A 16,252-nucleotide genomic window follows, 5' to 3' on the forward strand; every position below is an offset into this window, starting at 1 on the left:
GAATTGTAAATATTTGAGAGATGATCCTTTGCTGCCCGCTACTGCAAAAGTAAAGAAAATCTATGTGCATTTGAAGTACTTTCTCAGTTTGGCAATAAAATGTGGTTGTTGCTCAAGTAATCAAAATAAAAGGGACTTATCTGAATCTGATGTGTTTCAAAAGCAGTTCCTTAACAAGACGGGCACTGCCGCTATGACCTTACACAGGCTAAAGCTATATGCTATATTCGGGGTAACATTGTCACTAATGACGAGACTCTTGGGGATGAGGCAAATGGTAATAAAATATTTTCAGCAATGGCGGCGCCCGTCTGATCAGGGTTGTCGGTCACATTTTCCATTGGAGTTTAAACTCCAACCTCCATACGAACAAAATGGCGGCAAAAATGTGACATTACTCTGCCTTTAAAATACATTTCTTGGAAAACAAACTTGTATACGCGGCTAAACTAATCATTCTTAATTGCGTGTACCATTTAAACATTTTATTTTTGATAAGCCGCTCCAGAGAATACTCCATACTGCGTTTGAAAAAATTGTCGCAGTGACCCATAGATATATAGCAGTATCCACTCGAGCGTAAATAGGAAGTTGTAGCTAAACTGGCGAATGAACTTCCGGTGCGCCAGGTTTGAATCGTCTGTGTTTAAAACAAAGCTTGTGAAACGGTAAGGTATGGTCCCAAGTCATGCTTTTGTACAATTAGCTAGACGTAAACGTGATATTTTGTAAATGGTAAAATACAGCGAAAAAGAAAGTGAACTCGCCGATAAATTGATAAAACAGGTTAATTGAGCGTATCTCTTCATGCGCATTAATACTAGCAAAGTGTACGTTACGTAGCGAGATAGTAGCGCTAACTTGCTAGCTAAGTTACCTGGAGAAAAACAAACAAACAGAATATGAATAAATAAAACGCGTAGGTTTTTGGGTTTCATAATAATAATAATTGGCTACCAACTTGTTCATGTCATTAGCTACTGTATTACTTGCTAGATTAATCTTACTACCTGCTAGCTATGTCGACGGAATTCTAGGTGCGTAGAATAACGTAAATTTTTGCCGCATAGCCACAGAACTAGCTTACCCAGCCGATAGCTACCACGGACGGTAGTTTAGTTTTTCATGTGTAATTTAATGTTAGTTATTTTAGAATTCGCTACCTTGTATCGTCTATCCATTCCGAACCTTGCAATGCGACTCACTTCTAGTTATTACGTCCTATCCCCCCCCACGAAACTGCCTATCTTGTAGCTAGCGGTCTGTGAATGAAATAGGCGGTGATGGATAATGGCACCGACAGTCTGTTTAAGAGGGTGGCAGGGAAGCTCGGCTGGACCGGACCGGGAGGACTGGACTCGGTGGAGAAAGAGGTGCGAGGAAGCATGGGCATGTGTCCATTCCCCTCTTTAGTATTTACCATTTCAATATATTATGGTGTAACTACCTTTTAACATTGTAGCAAAGGCTATGCTGTGCAGGCAAGGCCACTGGTGTTTGTGTAAGATTTCCACTAGAGTTCTTGCTGTGAGGTTTTCAGTCTTGTGGCTTGCTTTACTTTCAGCTGGTTAGAAGCATTGGAAAGGGTAGGCGCCCACTAACTGGAGGCCGTAAGACTGGCACAGCATCAGCTGTCACACCCGAGCTGTCAGACAGCGACAGCTCCGGAAAGGAGAACTGGCTGGGAAACGGAGAGTGTCGCCAGAAACGGGTTCAGCTTGACTCCAGCGACGATGACTTTGACCAGAGTGAGTGAACCTTTACCTGCAGATGCACCAACCTTGACAGTAGCTAATTTGAAGACGAGAATCCAATCTCCTCTTGTGCCTTCTCCAACAGTTCTGGCTGAGAAGGCCACTCTTAAACCAGCTGGCCAGCGACATCTCTCACGGCCGCAGTGTAACAGGTGGGAGAAGTGAAAAGGATGTGATGCGCTGCTTGTGCCTTTCTAGTCACGTGTCAGTTTTTTTTAACTGGCTCCCTCTCTCTCTCTCTCACTGTAGTCCATCTGCCCAGCTGGTTAGCTCAGGCAGTGACAGTAGCTTTGAAGAATGTAAGTATCGAATCTGAGCCCTGTTGGGTCAAGTACATGTATGTGAGTAGTCCATTGTGTTTAAAGGGAGATTAGTGCTGCAGTCCTGTTGGCAAATTACCTGTGAAATTGTCTCCCCATTCCTTCTTTTCACCCCTCTTTTCCCCTCTCTAGTCCTGAACAGAGTGAAAACGCCCAGGTCCAAGCCAATAGCAGCAGTGAGGAGCTGCAGTGATGACAGGTTTGTGCTTTGTCTCAAGTGTTTTGGGTCTATCATTTGTTAAGATTATGTTTTTGATTGTATATAAAATTAAATAAATACATTACAAAATGCAGTATTTGCTCACACCCTGAAAATCTCACACAATATACAGTTGAGGCCAAAATTATTAGCCCCCCAGGAATTATGGGGGGCTATTTTTCCTAAAATTCTGCCCAATGCTTGCATTATTGATATAATCAAACATTCACCAGTGCTATTTAGTAGCTTTTGGTACATTTTGGAATGTAAAATAAATTATTCGGCTTGCTTTATATCAAATATAGTGAAAAATGGGGTGGTCAAAAATATTAGCCCCCATGTGCATCTTTGCTTTCAAAACACATACAATCAACCAATTAGCTTTCAAACCACACCTGTGCAGTCAATTAGCTTCCCAACAACACCTGAGCATTCAATCAGCATTGAGCTTTACTTAAGGGACTCCAAAGAACAGGGCACTTGAACACATTGAGAGGGACTGCTCATACTCACCAGGCCAAAGACAAAGAAAATCAGTCTTGAGCTCAGAAAGAAGATAGTGGAGGCTCATAATAAGGGGGAAGGCTATACTTCCATTTCCAAGTGGTTTACAGTGTCTAGAACAGCTGTACGTTGCATCATTGCTAAGTACAAGGTGACAAATTCTGTAAGAAACAAACCGGGGCGTGGTCAAAAGCGCAAGATTTCAAGAACTCTGGAGAGGAAAATAGTCAGAGATGTCAACAAGAAGCCCGGACATCTGCCAAGATGATTTGTTGCTGACCTGGCCTCTTCTGGCCAGGTCCCAGGCCATCGTCCCAGAAGAACCTCTTTACTCAAAGCGCGGCACATCAGAGCCAGACTGAGGTTTGCCGGGTGCGGGTGCTCAAAGTGAATGTCCATGCTCGGAAACCACGCAATTTGGACCAGCTGGAACAATTTGCAATGGAGGAATGGGCCCAAATCCCTCAAGGGACATGTGCCAACCTTGCCAAACTTGTGAAGAACTACTCTAAGAGGTTGTTGTCAGTTGTGGCCCAGAAAGGGTACACTATTGACTATTAATGGCCAGGGGGCTAATAATTTTGGCTGTGTCATTTTTGCCTTTTCTTGTTTCAACTCAGTTCATCAATAAAATATTCTAATCAAACTTAGTGGGCATTTTGTCTTTGATATTTTTGAAACAAACTATAAACACTTGTAAATGGTCATTTCCATGGAGAAATCAAAGGTTTTGTCTGATTTCACAAGGGGGGCTAATAATTTTGGCCTCAACTGTACTTAGCCGCAATATGTCGCTAACCAGTTCCTTAGGATTTTGCTTTTTGCCCTTTTCTCAAGCATCCTTCATTCTTTTCTCTCAGCCTCAAACATTTCATCGTGAACAGCTTATCCTCTGATGATGACTTTGCCACAGATCGGAAGAAACCCGCTCCCAAAAGTGAGCCTTTATCCATCCATTTATCTTCTACTTTCCCTTGTCCTTCAAGCACTTGTTGGTTATCAGCTTAATCACTAAATGATGGACTTCACACAGCAAGAAGCAATCTTTAGCGCCATAGAATAGACGGGTCAAGTTTTTTTGTGGTTCTTGTGTGCATAATGTAGGACATACTGTAGAACTTTTAGCACTTGCAAAATCATTCTCCATTTATTAACTAGGTCAGGGATCATCAAATCACGGTTCTCAAGGTCCGAGAAGAGCTGGCTGTCCACCCTCCCTTTATCAATGAGTCAGGTGTTAAGACAGTCTGGCCAATCAATAGCACTACCTGTGCAGCTAATTACTTGAGAGTAAAGAAAACCAGGGCCAGATTTGGATAAGTGTCAGCCGGGAGGGAATTTGTTCCATGGCTGTGACTAACATTAAGTCCATGCACACAAATGCAGGTAAACCGAAGACCCCCAGGTCTCTCCAGGTCCCCCGGCCCCCTTCTCAGTGGGAGTCCCCTGTTTTCCTGAGCGAGAGTGACAGCGACGGGGATGATGGAGTGGTGATCAGGAGCACCTGGAAGTCCCGCCACACCCCGCGCAGGCCGCCCTCCACGGGGCAGGAGGGAGGGGGGCAGGGTGGGGCGCAGGTTCCTGCTCGTTCTGCCTCCGCCTCGGCTCCACCCCCCTCAACAACCCCCTCCTCCCTTCGCTCGCTCTGCCCATTCTTGCTCCCCCCATCCTCTTCCTCCTCCTCGGTGCCCCCGAAGCAGACGCACCGAGCTCTACTTCCTTCAGACGATTCGGCCAGCTCTGAGGAGGAGTTTCTGTCGCTGCTGGAGAGACTCAAGCAGAACCACAGCACGGGCAGCAACAGCACACAGAGGCCCAGTCCCATCCCAGGTACCGCTCGCTTTGTCTGCTCTCTGCCTGCAGACCATCCAAACTGAGGCAGGGGCATTGTGTGTGAGAAGCTGCTGAGCAGATTCACTCAGATGTTTTAGCCCAAATATCCATCTTCAGGACATCTGGATGGTAAAATGTACCTGCAGAGAATCTGCTCTGAATGTCGTGAATTCCTTTGTGCATTCTCTCCTATGGCCTCCTTCACCACAGTTGTACATTAATCTAGCAGCAGTAATATTTTGAATGGTCATATAGTGAATGTCTATGAACAGGTTGTGCTTCCGTTTCTTTGATTCTGGGGTGCAGAGCCCAAGCCGAAGCCCTGTGTGTCAGTACCTTCTGGGCGGGGCCTGGTTGGGACAGGGCCACGGAAGGTGGAGAAAGGGGTTCAACGTGACAGGACACCAGTACAGCCAGTAAGCAGACACCCCCATGTCAGCCTAACAGAGCCTCGACCACCATCAGGCAGCAGGTACTTTAATCTTCTCCTTTCATTCTGAGTGGCACTGGGTAAAAAGTGTAGTGACTGAAGATGGCTGTTGTGGGTTTTAGAGTGGCTGTCTGCAAGACCCCAGGCTGTTTCCTGCAGTCTCTGTCAGTCCCTGGGTCTCAGTACTGCCGCAGCTTCAAGCAGAACAAGGAAGAGCTCACCGGCAGGCTATATAGACTGTACAACAGCAGTGTCTTTGATGGCAAGGTAGTGTACGCCATCTAGTCATCCCCCTGAATAATTGCCCTGTGCTAGGGTTCTGTTGACCCGCATGGTGGCAGTAAATGTGGCCGTTGTGTTCCTTAGCTCCCCTCCGACATGTCTGTCAGCTGGAATAAGAAGATGCGAAAGACAGCGGGGTACTGCGTCACGGGGCAGGAGAGGGGGGGCGGGAAACGCTACGCCCGCATTGAACTCTCGGAGAAAGTGTGCGACTCTGCAGGTAATGCCCCTCTCATCTGCCGGGTGGCTATATCACTTGTTGACACGGTTGCAAGATAAGATCTGTTCTGCAAATGGATGTTTTGGTGTTCCATACCTTTAGAAACCGGTTTCGAAACCTTAACCCCAACTTCCTAGATCGGCTGAGGGACACGCTGGTCCATGAGATGTGCCATGCTGCCACTTGGCTCATCAATGGCGTGCGTGACGGGCATGGATCTTTCTGGAAGCTGTATGCCCGCAAGTCTACCCTGGCCCACCCAGAGCTGCCTATGGTGACCCGCTGCCACAGCTATGACATCAACTATAAGTTCCAGTACCAGTGCAGTCGCTGCAAGAACACGTGAGGCCACCTCCTTATGTTCCAGCACAACCCGGAATGTTGTTTTTGTGATTTTAGGATCGTTGACATTTTTAGTTTTTTAGGATTAACAAGAAAAACTGGTCCTCTTGGTTTTCATGTATTTCTGTCTATTCATTTCCCTTTTAATCTGGGGCCTGGGCTATGTGGAACTGTGCTTCTGTACCTTTGGGCAGGTAACCCTCAAGGGTATATAAAGCTGCAGGCGTCTTCAGACTCACCTTAAAATACAGACATCCATGGGTCCAAAATGTCCTAAGTCTGAAACTAGATCCAAGGTTAAAGGTAATTTATATGTAGACCCGACCTGAAAGAGATATACATTTACATTTACATTTACATTTTAGTCATTTGGCAGACGCTTTTAATTCAAAGCGACTTACAAGTGCATAGGTTCTACCATAAGTCAGAGCATCACATCCAGAAACTAGCAAAATACACAGGAAATGCTGTTCTAAACATAGTTGTCATCAGAAGTTTATTTTTTTTTATTTATTTTTTTTTGGGGGGGGTTAGACAAGGATAGGGATATCAGAAAGGAGGGGCAGGGGAAGTCAGGGGGGAGGACTAAGGTAGAGTTTGAAAAGGTGGGTTTTGAGTTTGCGTCGAAATGGGGGGAGGGATTCTGCTGTTCTGACAGTGGTAGGCAGGTCATTCCACCACTGAGGAACCAGAACGGAAAACAGGCGTGAACGTGCAGCTCGACTGCCAGGTGCACGTAGAGAGGGAACCGTAAGGCGACCAGAGCTGGCAGACCGGAGTGGTCTAGCTGGGGAGTAGGGAGTGATCAGGGATTGTATGTAAGGTGGGGCAGTCCCCTTAGCAGCCTGAAATGCCAACACTAGGGCCTTGAAACGGATGCGTGCGGCAATGGGAAGCCAGTGGAGGCCAATGAGAAGCGGGGTGACATGAGCCGACCTGGGCTGATTGGTGATCAGGCGGGCTGCAGCATTCTGGACCAGCTGGAGGGGCTTGATGGCACACGCTGGGAGACCGGCTAGGAGGGAGTTGCAGTAATCCAGGCGGGAAATGACGAGCGCCTGGACTAGGAGCTGGGTGGCTTTCTCAGTCAGGAGATGACGGACACGGCGTATATTATACAGAAAGAACCTGCAGGTTCTGGCAGTGGAGGATACTTGTGGAGCCAGGGTGAGGCAGTTATCAAGAGTCACCCCAAGATTCTTTGCCGTACGGGAGGAGGAAACTACAAAGTCCTCAACAGTCAATGAGAGGTCGATTGACAGAGAGGACTTAGCAGGGATGTAGAGAAGCTCAGTTTTGGCAAGGTTGAGCTTCAGGTGATGGGAAGTCATCCACGCAGAGATATCAGCCAAGCAGGCAGAGATCCGTGTGGTGATTTGGGTGTCGGGGGGGGGGGGGAAGGAAATGAAGAGTTGGGTGTCATCAGCGTAGGAGTGATAAGAAAAGCCGTGGGAAGAGATAACAGAACCAAGAGACATGGTGTATAGCGAGAAGAGGAGAGGCCCAAGAACCGAGCCCTGCGGGACTCCAGTTCGTAGGGGTTGAGGGTCGGAGACTGCGCCCCTCCAAGTCACCTGGTAGGAGCGACCAGAGAGGTAGGAGGAAAACCAAGCGAGTGCAGAACCTGTGACACCCATCCCAGACAGCGATGAGAGCAGAATCTCATGGTTGACTGTTTCGAAGGCGGCTGATAGGTCGAGGAAGATGAGGACAGAGGAGAGGGATTTTGCTTTAGCAGAGTGGAGTGCCTCAGTGACCGCGAGCAGGGCGGTTTCAGTGGAGTGGCTACGCTTGAAGCCAGACTGGTTGGGGTCATGGAGATTGTTGTGGAGAAGATAAGTGGACAGTTGGGAGCAGACCGCCCGTATACACCTGAAATACGACTAATAGACCCAAAGTCCTCCTTTCCTGGGCCTGTATAAGACCCAAACCATAATTAACTGAAGGTAGCCTAGTTTGGCAAAAATATTCAATTTCATCAATTGAATACAAAGTTTGCCATATTGTTTTAACCACGTATTCTTTTGTTGACTAGGTCTGGTTATGTATCTCACACACACACACACACACACACACACACACACACACGTACGTTCAAAACCGAGTCCTGAGTGAGCACGGGCAGCTGCAGCAGTAGTGTTATAAAGCCTAGTCATGGCTCTTGGGTATTTTTTGCTAACCCATGCCAGATTTGGATCTGAACGCCCGGTTAAAATGGCAGACTCAAACTCACTCTGGTTTCTGTTGACAGGTGAAGACCTTTGATATGAATAATTGATTCTGTATATATTAATCCCAGTCCAGGTCTTCTAGATCAAAGTGTTATCCCTTCCAGCGCAGCTCATTTAATTGGATTGTATTTCTGTTTGCAAGTACTGTCAAATCCATCAGCCAAATTGGCCAGTTTCATTTGTGGACAAAATAGTGTAGCGCTAACTTTAGGTCTGTTTTTGCAGACAGAAACTTTAGGTAATTATAGGTAATTGATGGTTTAATGGATCCTTTGTACAGTTAATTAAGCTCTGTTGGGGCAGCTGTCCTATACTTGCTTAAGGATCACATTGGAATGAAAACAAGTTGAAGAGAAACTTTCCCTTCATCAGCAAAACTGCTCCATTAATGACTTAACTTTCAGAGAACTTGCAGCATATTAAGAAATCAATAAATGTAAGACCCAGATCAATACTCAATTAAAAGCTGAATGCTTAAACAGCTGTCTTGAGTCTAAGCATTAATAGGAGTCCCCAGGACCAGATCTGATGTTTAATGGATTGACAGGGAACAGTAGTAATATTAGTAATAGTAATATTCTGAGACTCCTATTTGCTATGCAGGATCGGACGTCACTCCAAGTCCCTGGACACTCAGCGGTTTGTGTGCGCCCTATGCACGGGTCCGCTGGTCCTCCTCAACCCGACCAAGCCCCGGGCCGCCACTCCCTTTGCCAGTTTTGTGAAGGAGAACTATGGAACAGCACGTCAGGAGCTGGCGGGTCAGAGACACGCGGACGTCATGAGGAAGCTCAGCGCCGACTTCGCCTCCAAGACCCGGCTCAGCCAGAGCTGAGGCCCAGGTGGAGTGCCCCCCGCACCCTGTGCGGGTTTTCCATACCTTACCCAACTCCTCACAATGACAATCAGCTTCTCCTGCTAGTCCTGGATGAACCGTTCAAAGGGCACGTTTCTTACGATGATTTTGTGTCCCAAAGGAAAATGTGCATGGGGAGTTATCCGCTGAAAGTGGTTGGACCATATGACTGTTTATTTTTTATTTGAATCATTCATTTGATCATGGATGCACCAAATTATTATTATTTTTGGGGTTTGTTGTTGGTCTTCGCATATTCTACAGGTTTCACATAAAGGGAATTGTGCCAGTTTTAACTTGTCTATTACCTGTTATTGATGTAAGTCTTGTCTATGTCCAGTATAAATGTCTTCTTGACCAATGTGAAAGTGTTCTGTTTTTCCTAATAAAGTTGAATAAAGTAATAAAGACTATGTTTTTGTTACCACCACCCAGTTTTTTGTCATGCTGCACTGTGTGCTCAATAGACTCAAAGCATACAGAATGTCCATCCAGTGGGTGGCGTGAGGGGGGCAGCGTTTTAATTTCCTCCTTTCTATTCAGTGTAGCAGCAGTGTAAATAAAATGTTCTGTTACCACATAAAGCTCCTGGAAAAGGCACATGACCACAGTTCTGTGTGAGTTGAGTACTGTGCTGGCTTGAGATCTCCACAGCCTTCCCTCTGTCAAAGGAACCATTCGTCTGCTCTGCTTCGGTTCGACCTGGGCTGTCCACACCAACTTTTAAAAATTTATCTAGATGGACCAGTTACGGATAGCTTTGTGTGATGTGAGAGGCTACATCAGTGATCAGGGGCGGGTTCTTTCTCACAGGTAAGCATATTGTACCCGAATGTGGACAGACTGACAATCTCTAATTTTGTAAATATAATAAAGATGGATTGAATAAGCCTACAGGTTTAGTTGCTATGAGATATGTTTCTTATTTAGTATTATCCGAACTCACCAAACTGATGTGATTAAGACCATTGCTGATTGCAGTGGTAGACAAGATCTCCAGTCTTTGGAATGTTACAGGTTCAGTGAAGATGTGAGACATACAAAAGGCTAAACCTTCATGGTTATTTCCTGCTGTTTTATGGTGTTTGTAGTATCTGTCTGAAGGTGGATCTTGGTAGAACATTACGATTGGCTTGTGTGTTGTAGGCAGAACATGAAGATGTGCAATGAGACAGTGATGAGGGTATTCACTCAGATGGACTCGCACCTTTACAATAAAGTCCAGCTGTGTTCCTCTAGCCTGAGCTACGTGGTCAACATGCTCCTGAGTGTTCCTTTACTGCTCGTCATCGCCAGACCACCTGCCCTGCTGAGCAAACTGCGCTTCCTGCTTCTCATCCACCTGCTCTTCTGCAACAACCTGCAGCTGTTCCTCAAGACCGTCATGGCGGTGATGTTCATCTCCCAGTCAGGCCTCCTGGTGTCGCAGTGCCTGGTCTTCACCGCCGGCTCCCAGGCCTGCTCCATGGTGCAGGTGCTCCTTAGCGTCGCCCTGGCTGTGGACCGCTGCGTGGCCATCAAGTGGCCCCTGCGGTACGAGCTCCTGTTCAGCCCCCGCCGCAAACAGGCGCTGGTGGTGTTTTCGTGGGGAGTGTCCACTCTGCTCTCGATGATGGCCCTGTGCATGGGGCTCCACCAAATGCTGCTCGATGCCAAACTGCCCCGCTGCCGCCCCCTGCTGGTGGGCCTCTGCCTGACCAGAAGCTTACCCCTGCAGGCTTTCTGTGTGTCGGTCAGCGCCTTGGTGCTGCCGGCCTCCTTCCTGACCACGCTGGGCTGCTTTCTACTGCTGTGCCAGGACATCCGCGGGCTCCCCTGCTCCCGCCGTGGGGTGGTCACCCTGGCCCTGCAGGCCATCCAGATGCTGTGCTACTCGGTGCCCGTGGTGCTGACCAGCTACCTGCTGCCCAACACCCTGCAGTACGACACCTTGGAAATCGCCGTCTCCAACGCCTACAACCTGGGCATTTCGCTGGTCCCGCTGGTGTATGGGTACCGCTCCCGGGAGCTGCAGAAGAGGCTGCTGCAGGCCCTGCCTCGCAACACTATCAGCCCTGGTCAATGAGGCGGACGGCTCAACCTCACTCGCACACGCTCTTTCCTCATACCTGCCTTTCTTCTGTTTGCTCACAAAGAGTTACACAGCACATGAAATAGGCATCCATCCTCTTAAGCCCGTAATGTGGAAATCCTGATGAACCTCATTCAACGGGGAGCGAATGTGTGAATAAAGACGGAAAAGTCTCCCTCACCAGTGATACGGCACACACGCTCAGAAACTGGTACTTTTTCCATCCGTCCAAGTCAAATTAAATGCAGAACAAAAGGCTTATTTGTATTGTGTGATTTCCTAGGGAAATAAAGCACTCGACTCCTGCCCTCCCGGATTCTGGCCTCCTGGTTATCACCTGGTTGTGTTCAGTGCCCCTTGTGGCCACACACTGAATTTGGTTAATTTATGTCGGAAATACAGTCTTGCCATCAGGCAGTAAGCCCTGCAAGTTGAATCAATGCTGCACAGGGAATGCTACATTGTTTTTTTTAACAGGAACTAATACTGTCACTAAATATAAAAAATTGTATATATTGTATTGTTAATTGTTAAGATTAACAATAAACCACTAAATCAGATTCATGAATAGGCAATTTGGCAAAATGGGGGAGCCACAACACACAAGAGTAGACCGAAACAGAAGCTTAATAATCATTTATTCAATACTTTGATATTTAAATAGAATTTATATGCAATCCATTTGTACAAAACATCCAACAAACATCCAGGAGCAAAGATATACAAAGAGACAAAAAATACTGGCTTGAAAACTGGTCACAGGATCACTTCAGCTACAGTCAACAGCAGCAGAGGGCTTCAGGAGGGTGAAGAGGTGAGGGCCATCTCTGACTCCAGCACAGCCCACTTTACTGAGACTCAGGCACAAAGACTAGAGCTGTGTTCACGATGAAAAACATGCTGCAAACTGCTTTATGTGTACGGTGTGATATAATTTTAAGAAACCGTCAGTTGCTGGTACTCCTTATGGGCTGAGCCTGGCCACTAAAATGGGCACAAATGACTGTTTGGTTTAACTGCACTCTTAACCAGTCACCTCGAAGAGGTGGATATACCCTTTGGCACAACCCCAGAGCATGTTCTCAAAGACATGGAATGACCAGAATTATTTTGGAATTACTGTGGAGGCGGCAACAGAATACTGTTTTGAGATGTTTTTGAAGATAGAATGGCTTCTGTTTTGGCACATCAAACAGTCAGCTTCTATCAGCACATGCATGTTTGTTTATATATGTCTGGTGATAAAATCATCATACATTCTCCATTTACCATAACAGGCATTCAAACTCAGTCTAGCACAATCTTGACAGCACTGCTGAAGCCTCAAATCTCATAGAACATTTAAACTATTAATCTCAAGTTGCCCTCTAAACTGGCAGTGCTGAAGTGAATCTCAGAGTTAACTTGATTTGGTTTTTGTTGCAGTCCCATACTCAGCAATCACTCAGCTGTGCCACATGAAGTAATCATTTGTACAGGGGAAGCAATGATAGCATCAGACCTTTATAGCAGAACCATGGACTGTAACTGTCCATGAACAGACTTGGTGGGATGTAGTGAAAACAATTGTTATTTGGCCTACAGAAGAGTGGGTATGTAGAGTCATCAGGAGAGCCCCCTCCAATCCACTGACACCCAGCCCAGCCCTCAGTACAGGCTGGTCTTCTTCATAATGCGTAGGAACTCCTGCTGGCTCACCTCCCCATCTCCGTCTCTGTCTGCCTCCTCAATCATCTCCTGCCAGGAGGGGCACAGGCACATGGGGAAATGAGGAGTGGTAGTGTTCCGTTGAAAAGGAACCAAGCTTTTACAATACCTGGATGTCTTTCACTACTGTGCCTGTAATCCTGGTTGATCTACATACCATAAATGCTAAGATCTGGGTCTCAAAATGTGTTTAAAATTTTTTTGGCATCTGACTGAATTAGCATGTAACATATGTTGCCTCCAGTGTGGACATGCTTGTACCAATGCTGGGGAGATTTGCATGTCCTCTAATGATCATGTGTAAGCATGTTACCTTATGGTGACCCAGGTAACAGCTGACCCAGTTTAGAGTTTTAGTTTCCAAAATGAAATCAGTCTTAATGGGCCATTTGTCTGTCAAAGTATGTTCGGAAAATAGCTAATGGACAGAAAAACTCCCAAAGCATGTCAAAAACAGCTCATTTGGGATCTCAAGCAAAAAGATTTCTGCTGCATGGTGTGGTCCTCATTCAATTGTCAAAGGTGACAGGTTTTGTCATTGAAAAACAAACAGATAAAAAAGGCCCAGCAAAGCTAAGCTCAGCTCAAATTTGTTCTTATTCATTAATTCATTCAGTTTACAATATCTGCAAATGGACCCAAAACAAACAAAAAAAGATGGACTCGCCTTCTGAATTTTTTCAAATACCATATCAGTTTAAGTTTAAATCGGGCCAGAAATGTATTATGCATTATGGAGGATGTTTCTGATATTCAGAGAAGTTTACAATATTTCATATAGGGGCATTTATGGGTCTGTGGTCTAAAGCAAGAAAATGCATATCAAAACACGGTCCAGAGGTTGAGCATGTATTTGCTACCCGATTATTCTTCAAAAAATATTTTTAATCTTATTTAATGTATACTATATATTTTTTTTTTTGGAGACAATTGTGAATACATGCTACATAATAAATCCATTAATCTGTACAGCCTCTGGAAGCATAATGCCTCTGTACAAATTGCTTGGGAGTTTCTGAATGGCATTTTCTTTACAGTACACCACAAACACCTGCATGCCCCTATGCCAGCCATTAGGAAGCATTATAATTGTAATCATTGTTTCAAAAGGACTGTGGGAATGTGTGGTGGGTTTTCATGGATCCTCTTAGCGACCTTACTGTGCCCTCCCCACGCACCTGTAGCTCCTCGTCTGTGAGGTTCTCCCCCAGCTCCTTGGCCACCCGCTTCAGGTTTCGGAAAGAGATCTTTCCCGTCTCGTCATCGTCAAAGAGGCGGAATGCTTTGAGGATCTCCTCCTTGGAGTCCTTCTCTGCCTGGCGATTAATTATTTGTGGAACAAATTAGGAGCCAGTGGTAGTGTGCTTTCAGAAAATCAAAAGCAAAGAAGTAGCTTTCTAGGCTTTGAAAATACAGAGCTCACATAAAGTACCAGGACTAGTAGCTCACATTTTACAGTTGCATCAATACTACGTGCCATCAAGTCTCACCATTTTCTGCGTCATAACAGTCAGGAAGTCATTGAAGTCAATCTTCCCAGTGCCATCCTTATCAACCTCGCTGATCATTCTCTTTATCTCTTCTTTCTTAGGCTCGAACCCCAGGGCTCGCATGGCAACCTGACACAGGACAGACACACAATCTACTGAAAATCACTTCAGAAACCATGCTGTATGCCTGTCTCTGAGAAACATCAGTACCGTCATCCTCATTAATTCATGTCCCGTGTACTTCCTCAGTACAATTTGGCCTACTTGTTCTCAATTTCATGAACACTTCATGTTACCACAGCAGGTAGACCACTATGATGTTTAATTTAATCATGCACCAATACTTAGTGCTTTTCTGTTGAGAAGATAGATTGAATACATACAAATATTACATTTCGATTCTAAAATACAACTTCTGCAAGTATCCGAACAAAAAAAAAAAAAGTAAAAAAATAAAAAACACACAATTAAGTCTAACCTGCAACAGTATGCCTAGTCTCAGGTTCAATGGTGACAAAAAAGTAGCTTATTAATGCAATGGTCAATTCTATGAATTGAAATGGGTACAATTTAAAAATAAAATAAAACCTTGAGTTCCTTAACGTCAATGTGCCCGGAGCCGTCGGTGTCGAAGAGCTCAAAGGCCTCTCGGACCTCCTGCCGCAGCTCTTCCGTGAGCTCTGGCTTGGGGCTGGTCTTCTTCCGCTGGGCCACGGCCCCTAAGGACGGCTTCTTAGCACTAGTGGCCTAGGATGGAAGAAGGAAAGAGGAGTAAGGAAAAAAGGACAAGGGATGGTGTAGGTGCGCGAATTGGGGATGGTGCAAGTCTAACGAGGTAACACTGGGAGCCATTGACTTTAACATTAATACACTTGTTACCTGCGAATAGGTATGAACACAACAATGGCATGTAGTTTATGATGGTCAGTGGCAGAAAGACTTATAAACATATTCATTTTCCGGCCTTAAACATGAATTCGTCTTGCAGAAGTACAGATAATTATCTCTTCTGGTCTAACCTGTAGCATACGGCACGCAGCAGTTAGCTGCACGTTATCTTCCTGTGCACAGGAGCTAACAATAAATACATCGATAAACATATGCACACAAAATAAGCGTTTATTGTAAATAACGTCATTACCAGAATCAAAAACTGCCAGCTAATTTACCCATTCCCGTTAGCACTTTATCTCCACGTAGGCTACCTCTCTGAACGTGAACGTCAGCAGATACACCATACATATGAACTTAGCAACATTTGCCTTACCATTTTAACTGTTCAAGAGCGACAGTTTTTTTTAACTCTGGCGTCTGTATATATTTAATTTCTACTAAGATTCAATCAGTATAAAATACACAAGCTAGCTAATGATAATCACGCACACCGCGCCGACTGCATCAGTGGTAGGACCTGGATATCACTCTGTGCGATGATTGGTTGTTGGGGAGCTGAGGGAGTTAATGTTTTTGCACTGCAATTGGTTGAAAATAGAATACGTCCTTGTTGGATAGAACATTAGCGTGTTCGGTTTCGTTAATTGGATTGAGAATGAAACCGTTTTTACCGTTTATATATCAGGCACGGACAGCAACGTTAAATGTAGGATGTAAATAATACTTTAACATAACTTTATTTTGCTGTTAGGATTTTAAGGGACAAGCTAAGCTTCTGAAAACTGTACAGGTTTAGTTGACAAATACGTTATCCTTCTGGGTTTGGTTATCAGGATCTACCTCCGTGACCGACTGATAGCCTAAATTTGATTTGCGTAGACTTTTACTCATCCATAAGTGCGTGCGAATTTGTTTTCTTGCTGGTTTAGGAACGGTAGCCAGTGGAATGTATGTTGAAGCTAGCTATAAAATGTGTGTGTTTCACAACATAAAGCAGGCTACGTTGAGTTAATTCAGTGCAAAGATAGTGACGTGACCATGCCTCTCAGTCACGGTGACCTTATGATAATAGAGCTGCAGGTCTTTTTAGGGATGTGGCAATGTCATCTGTGATAGAAT

General features: G+C 45.4%; 3 protein-coding genes across 4 annotated transcripts; 2 read left to right on the top strand and 1 right to left on the bottom strand.

The window, feature by feature from the left end:
• The first annotated feature begins 550 nt into the window (after positions 1-550).
• Positions 551-9,379, top strand: gcna (germ cell nuclear acidic peptidase). Its single transcript, XM_061236093.1, has 13 exons — positions 551-668; positions 1,255-1,373; positions 1,565-1,748; positions 1,840-1,906; positions 2,004-2,053; positions 2,207-2,273; positions 3,638-3,714; positions 4,164-4,607; positions 4,917-5,082; positions 5,163-5,307; positions 5,407-5,542; positions 5,680-5,884; positions 8,719-9,379. The coding sequence occupies exons 2-13, from the start codon at positions 1,284-1,286 to the stop codon at positions 8,948-8,950; spliced, it is 1,863 nt and encodes a 620-aa protein (XP_061092077.1). The 5' UTR covers positions 551-668; positions 1,255-1,283; the 3' UTR covers positions 8,951-9,379.
• A 745-nt stretch (positions 9,380-10,124) lies between these two features.
• On the top strand, positions 10,125-11,036 carry LOC133123439 (5-hydroxytryptamine receptor 6-like). The gene has a single exon (XM_061233904.1). The coding sequence runs from the start codon at positions 10,125-10,127 to the stop codon at positions 11,034-11,036; it is 912 nt and encodes a 303-aa protein (XP_061089888.1).
• Positions 11,037-11,663: 627 nt separating this feature from the next.
• cetn2 (centrin, EF-hand protein, 2) lies at positions 11,664-15,665 on the bottom strand. Of its 2 annotated transcripts, none has more exons than XM_061234893.1 (5): positions 15,507-15,665; positions 14,828-14,986; positions 14,240-14,368; positions 13,928-14,065; positions 11,664-12,779 (listed from the first exon to the last, which is right to left on the bottom strand). In XM_061234893.1, the coding sequence occupies exons 1-5, from the start codon at positions 15,507-15,509 to the stop codon at positions 12,690-12,692; spliced, it is 519 nt and encodes a 172-aa protein (XP_061090877.1). In that variant the 5' UTR covers positions 15,510-15,665; the 3' UTR covers positions 11,664-12,689. The 2 variants fall into 2 exon arrangements, with proteins under 2 accessions (XP_061090877.1, XP_061090876.1); XM_061234892.1 differs by lacking the exon at positions 15,507-15,665 and adding an exon at positions 15,259-15,282.
• Positions 15,666-16,252: the final 587 nt, after the last annotated feature.

This window comes from Conger conger, chromosome 3, assembly GCF_963514075.1.
Source record: "Conger conger chromosome 3, fConCon1.1, whole genome shotgun sequence".
In the NCBI taxonomy this organism is placed as follows: Eukaryota; Metazoa; Chordata; class Actinopteri; order Anguilliformes; family Congridae; genus Conger; species Conger conger.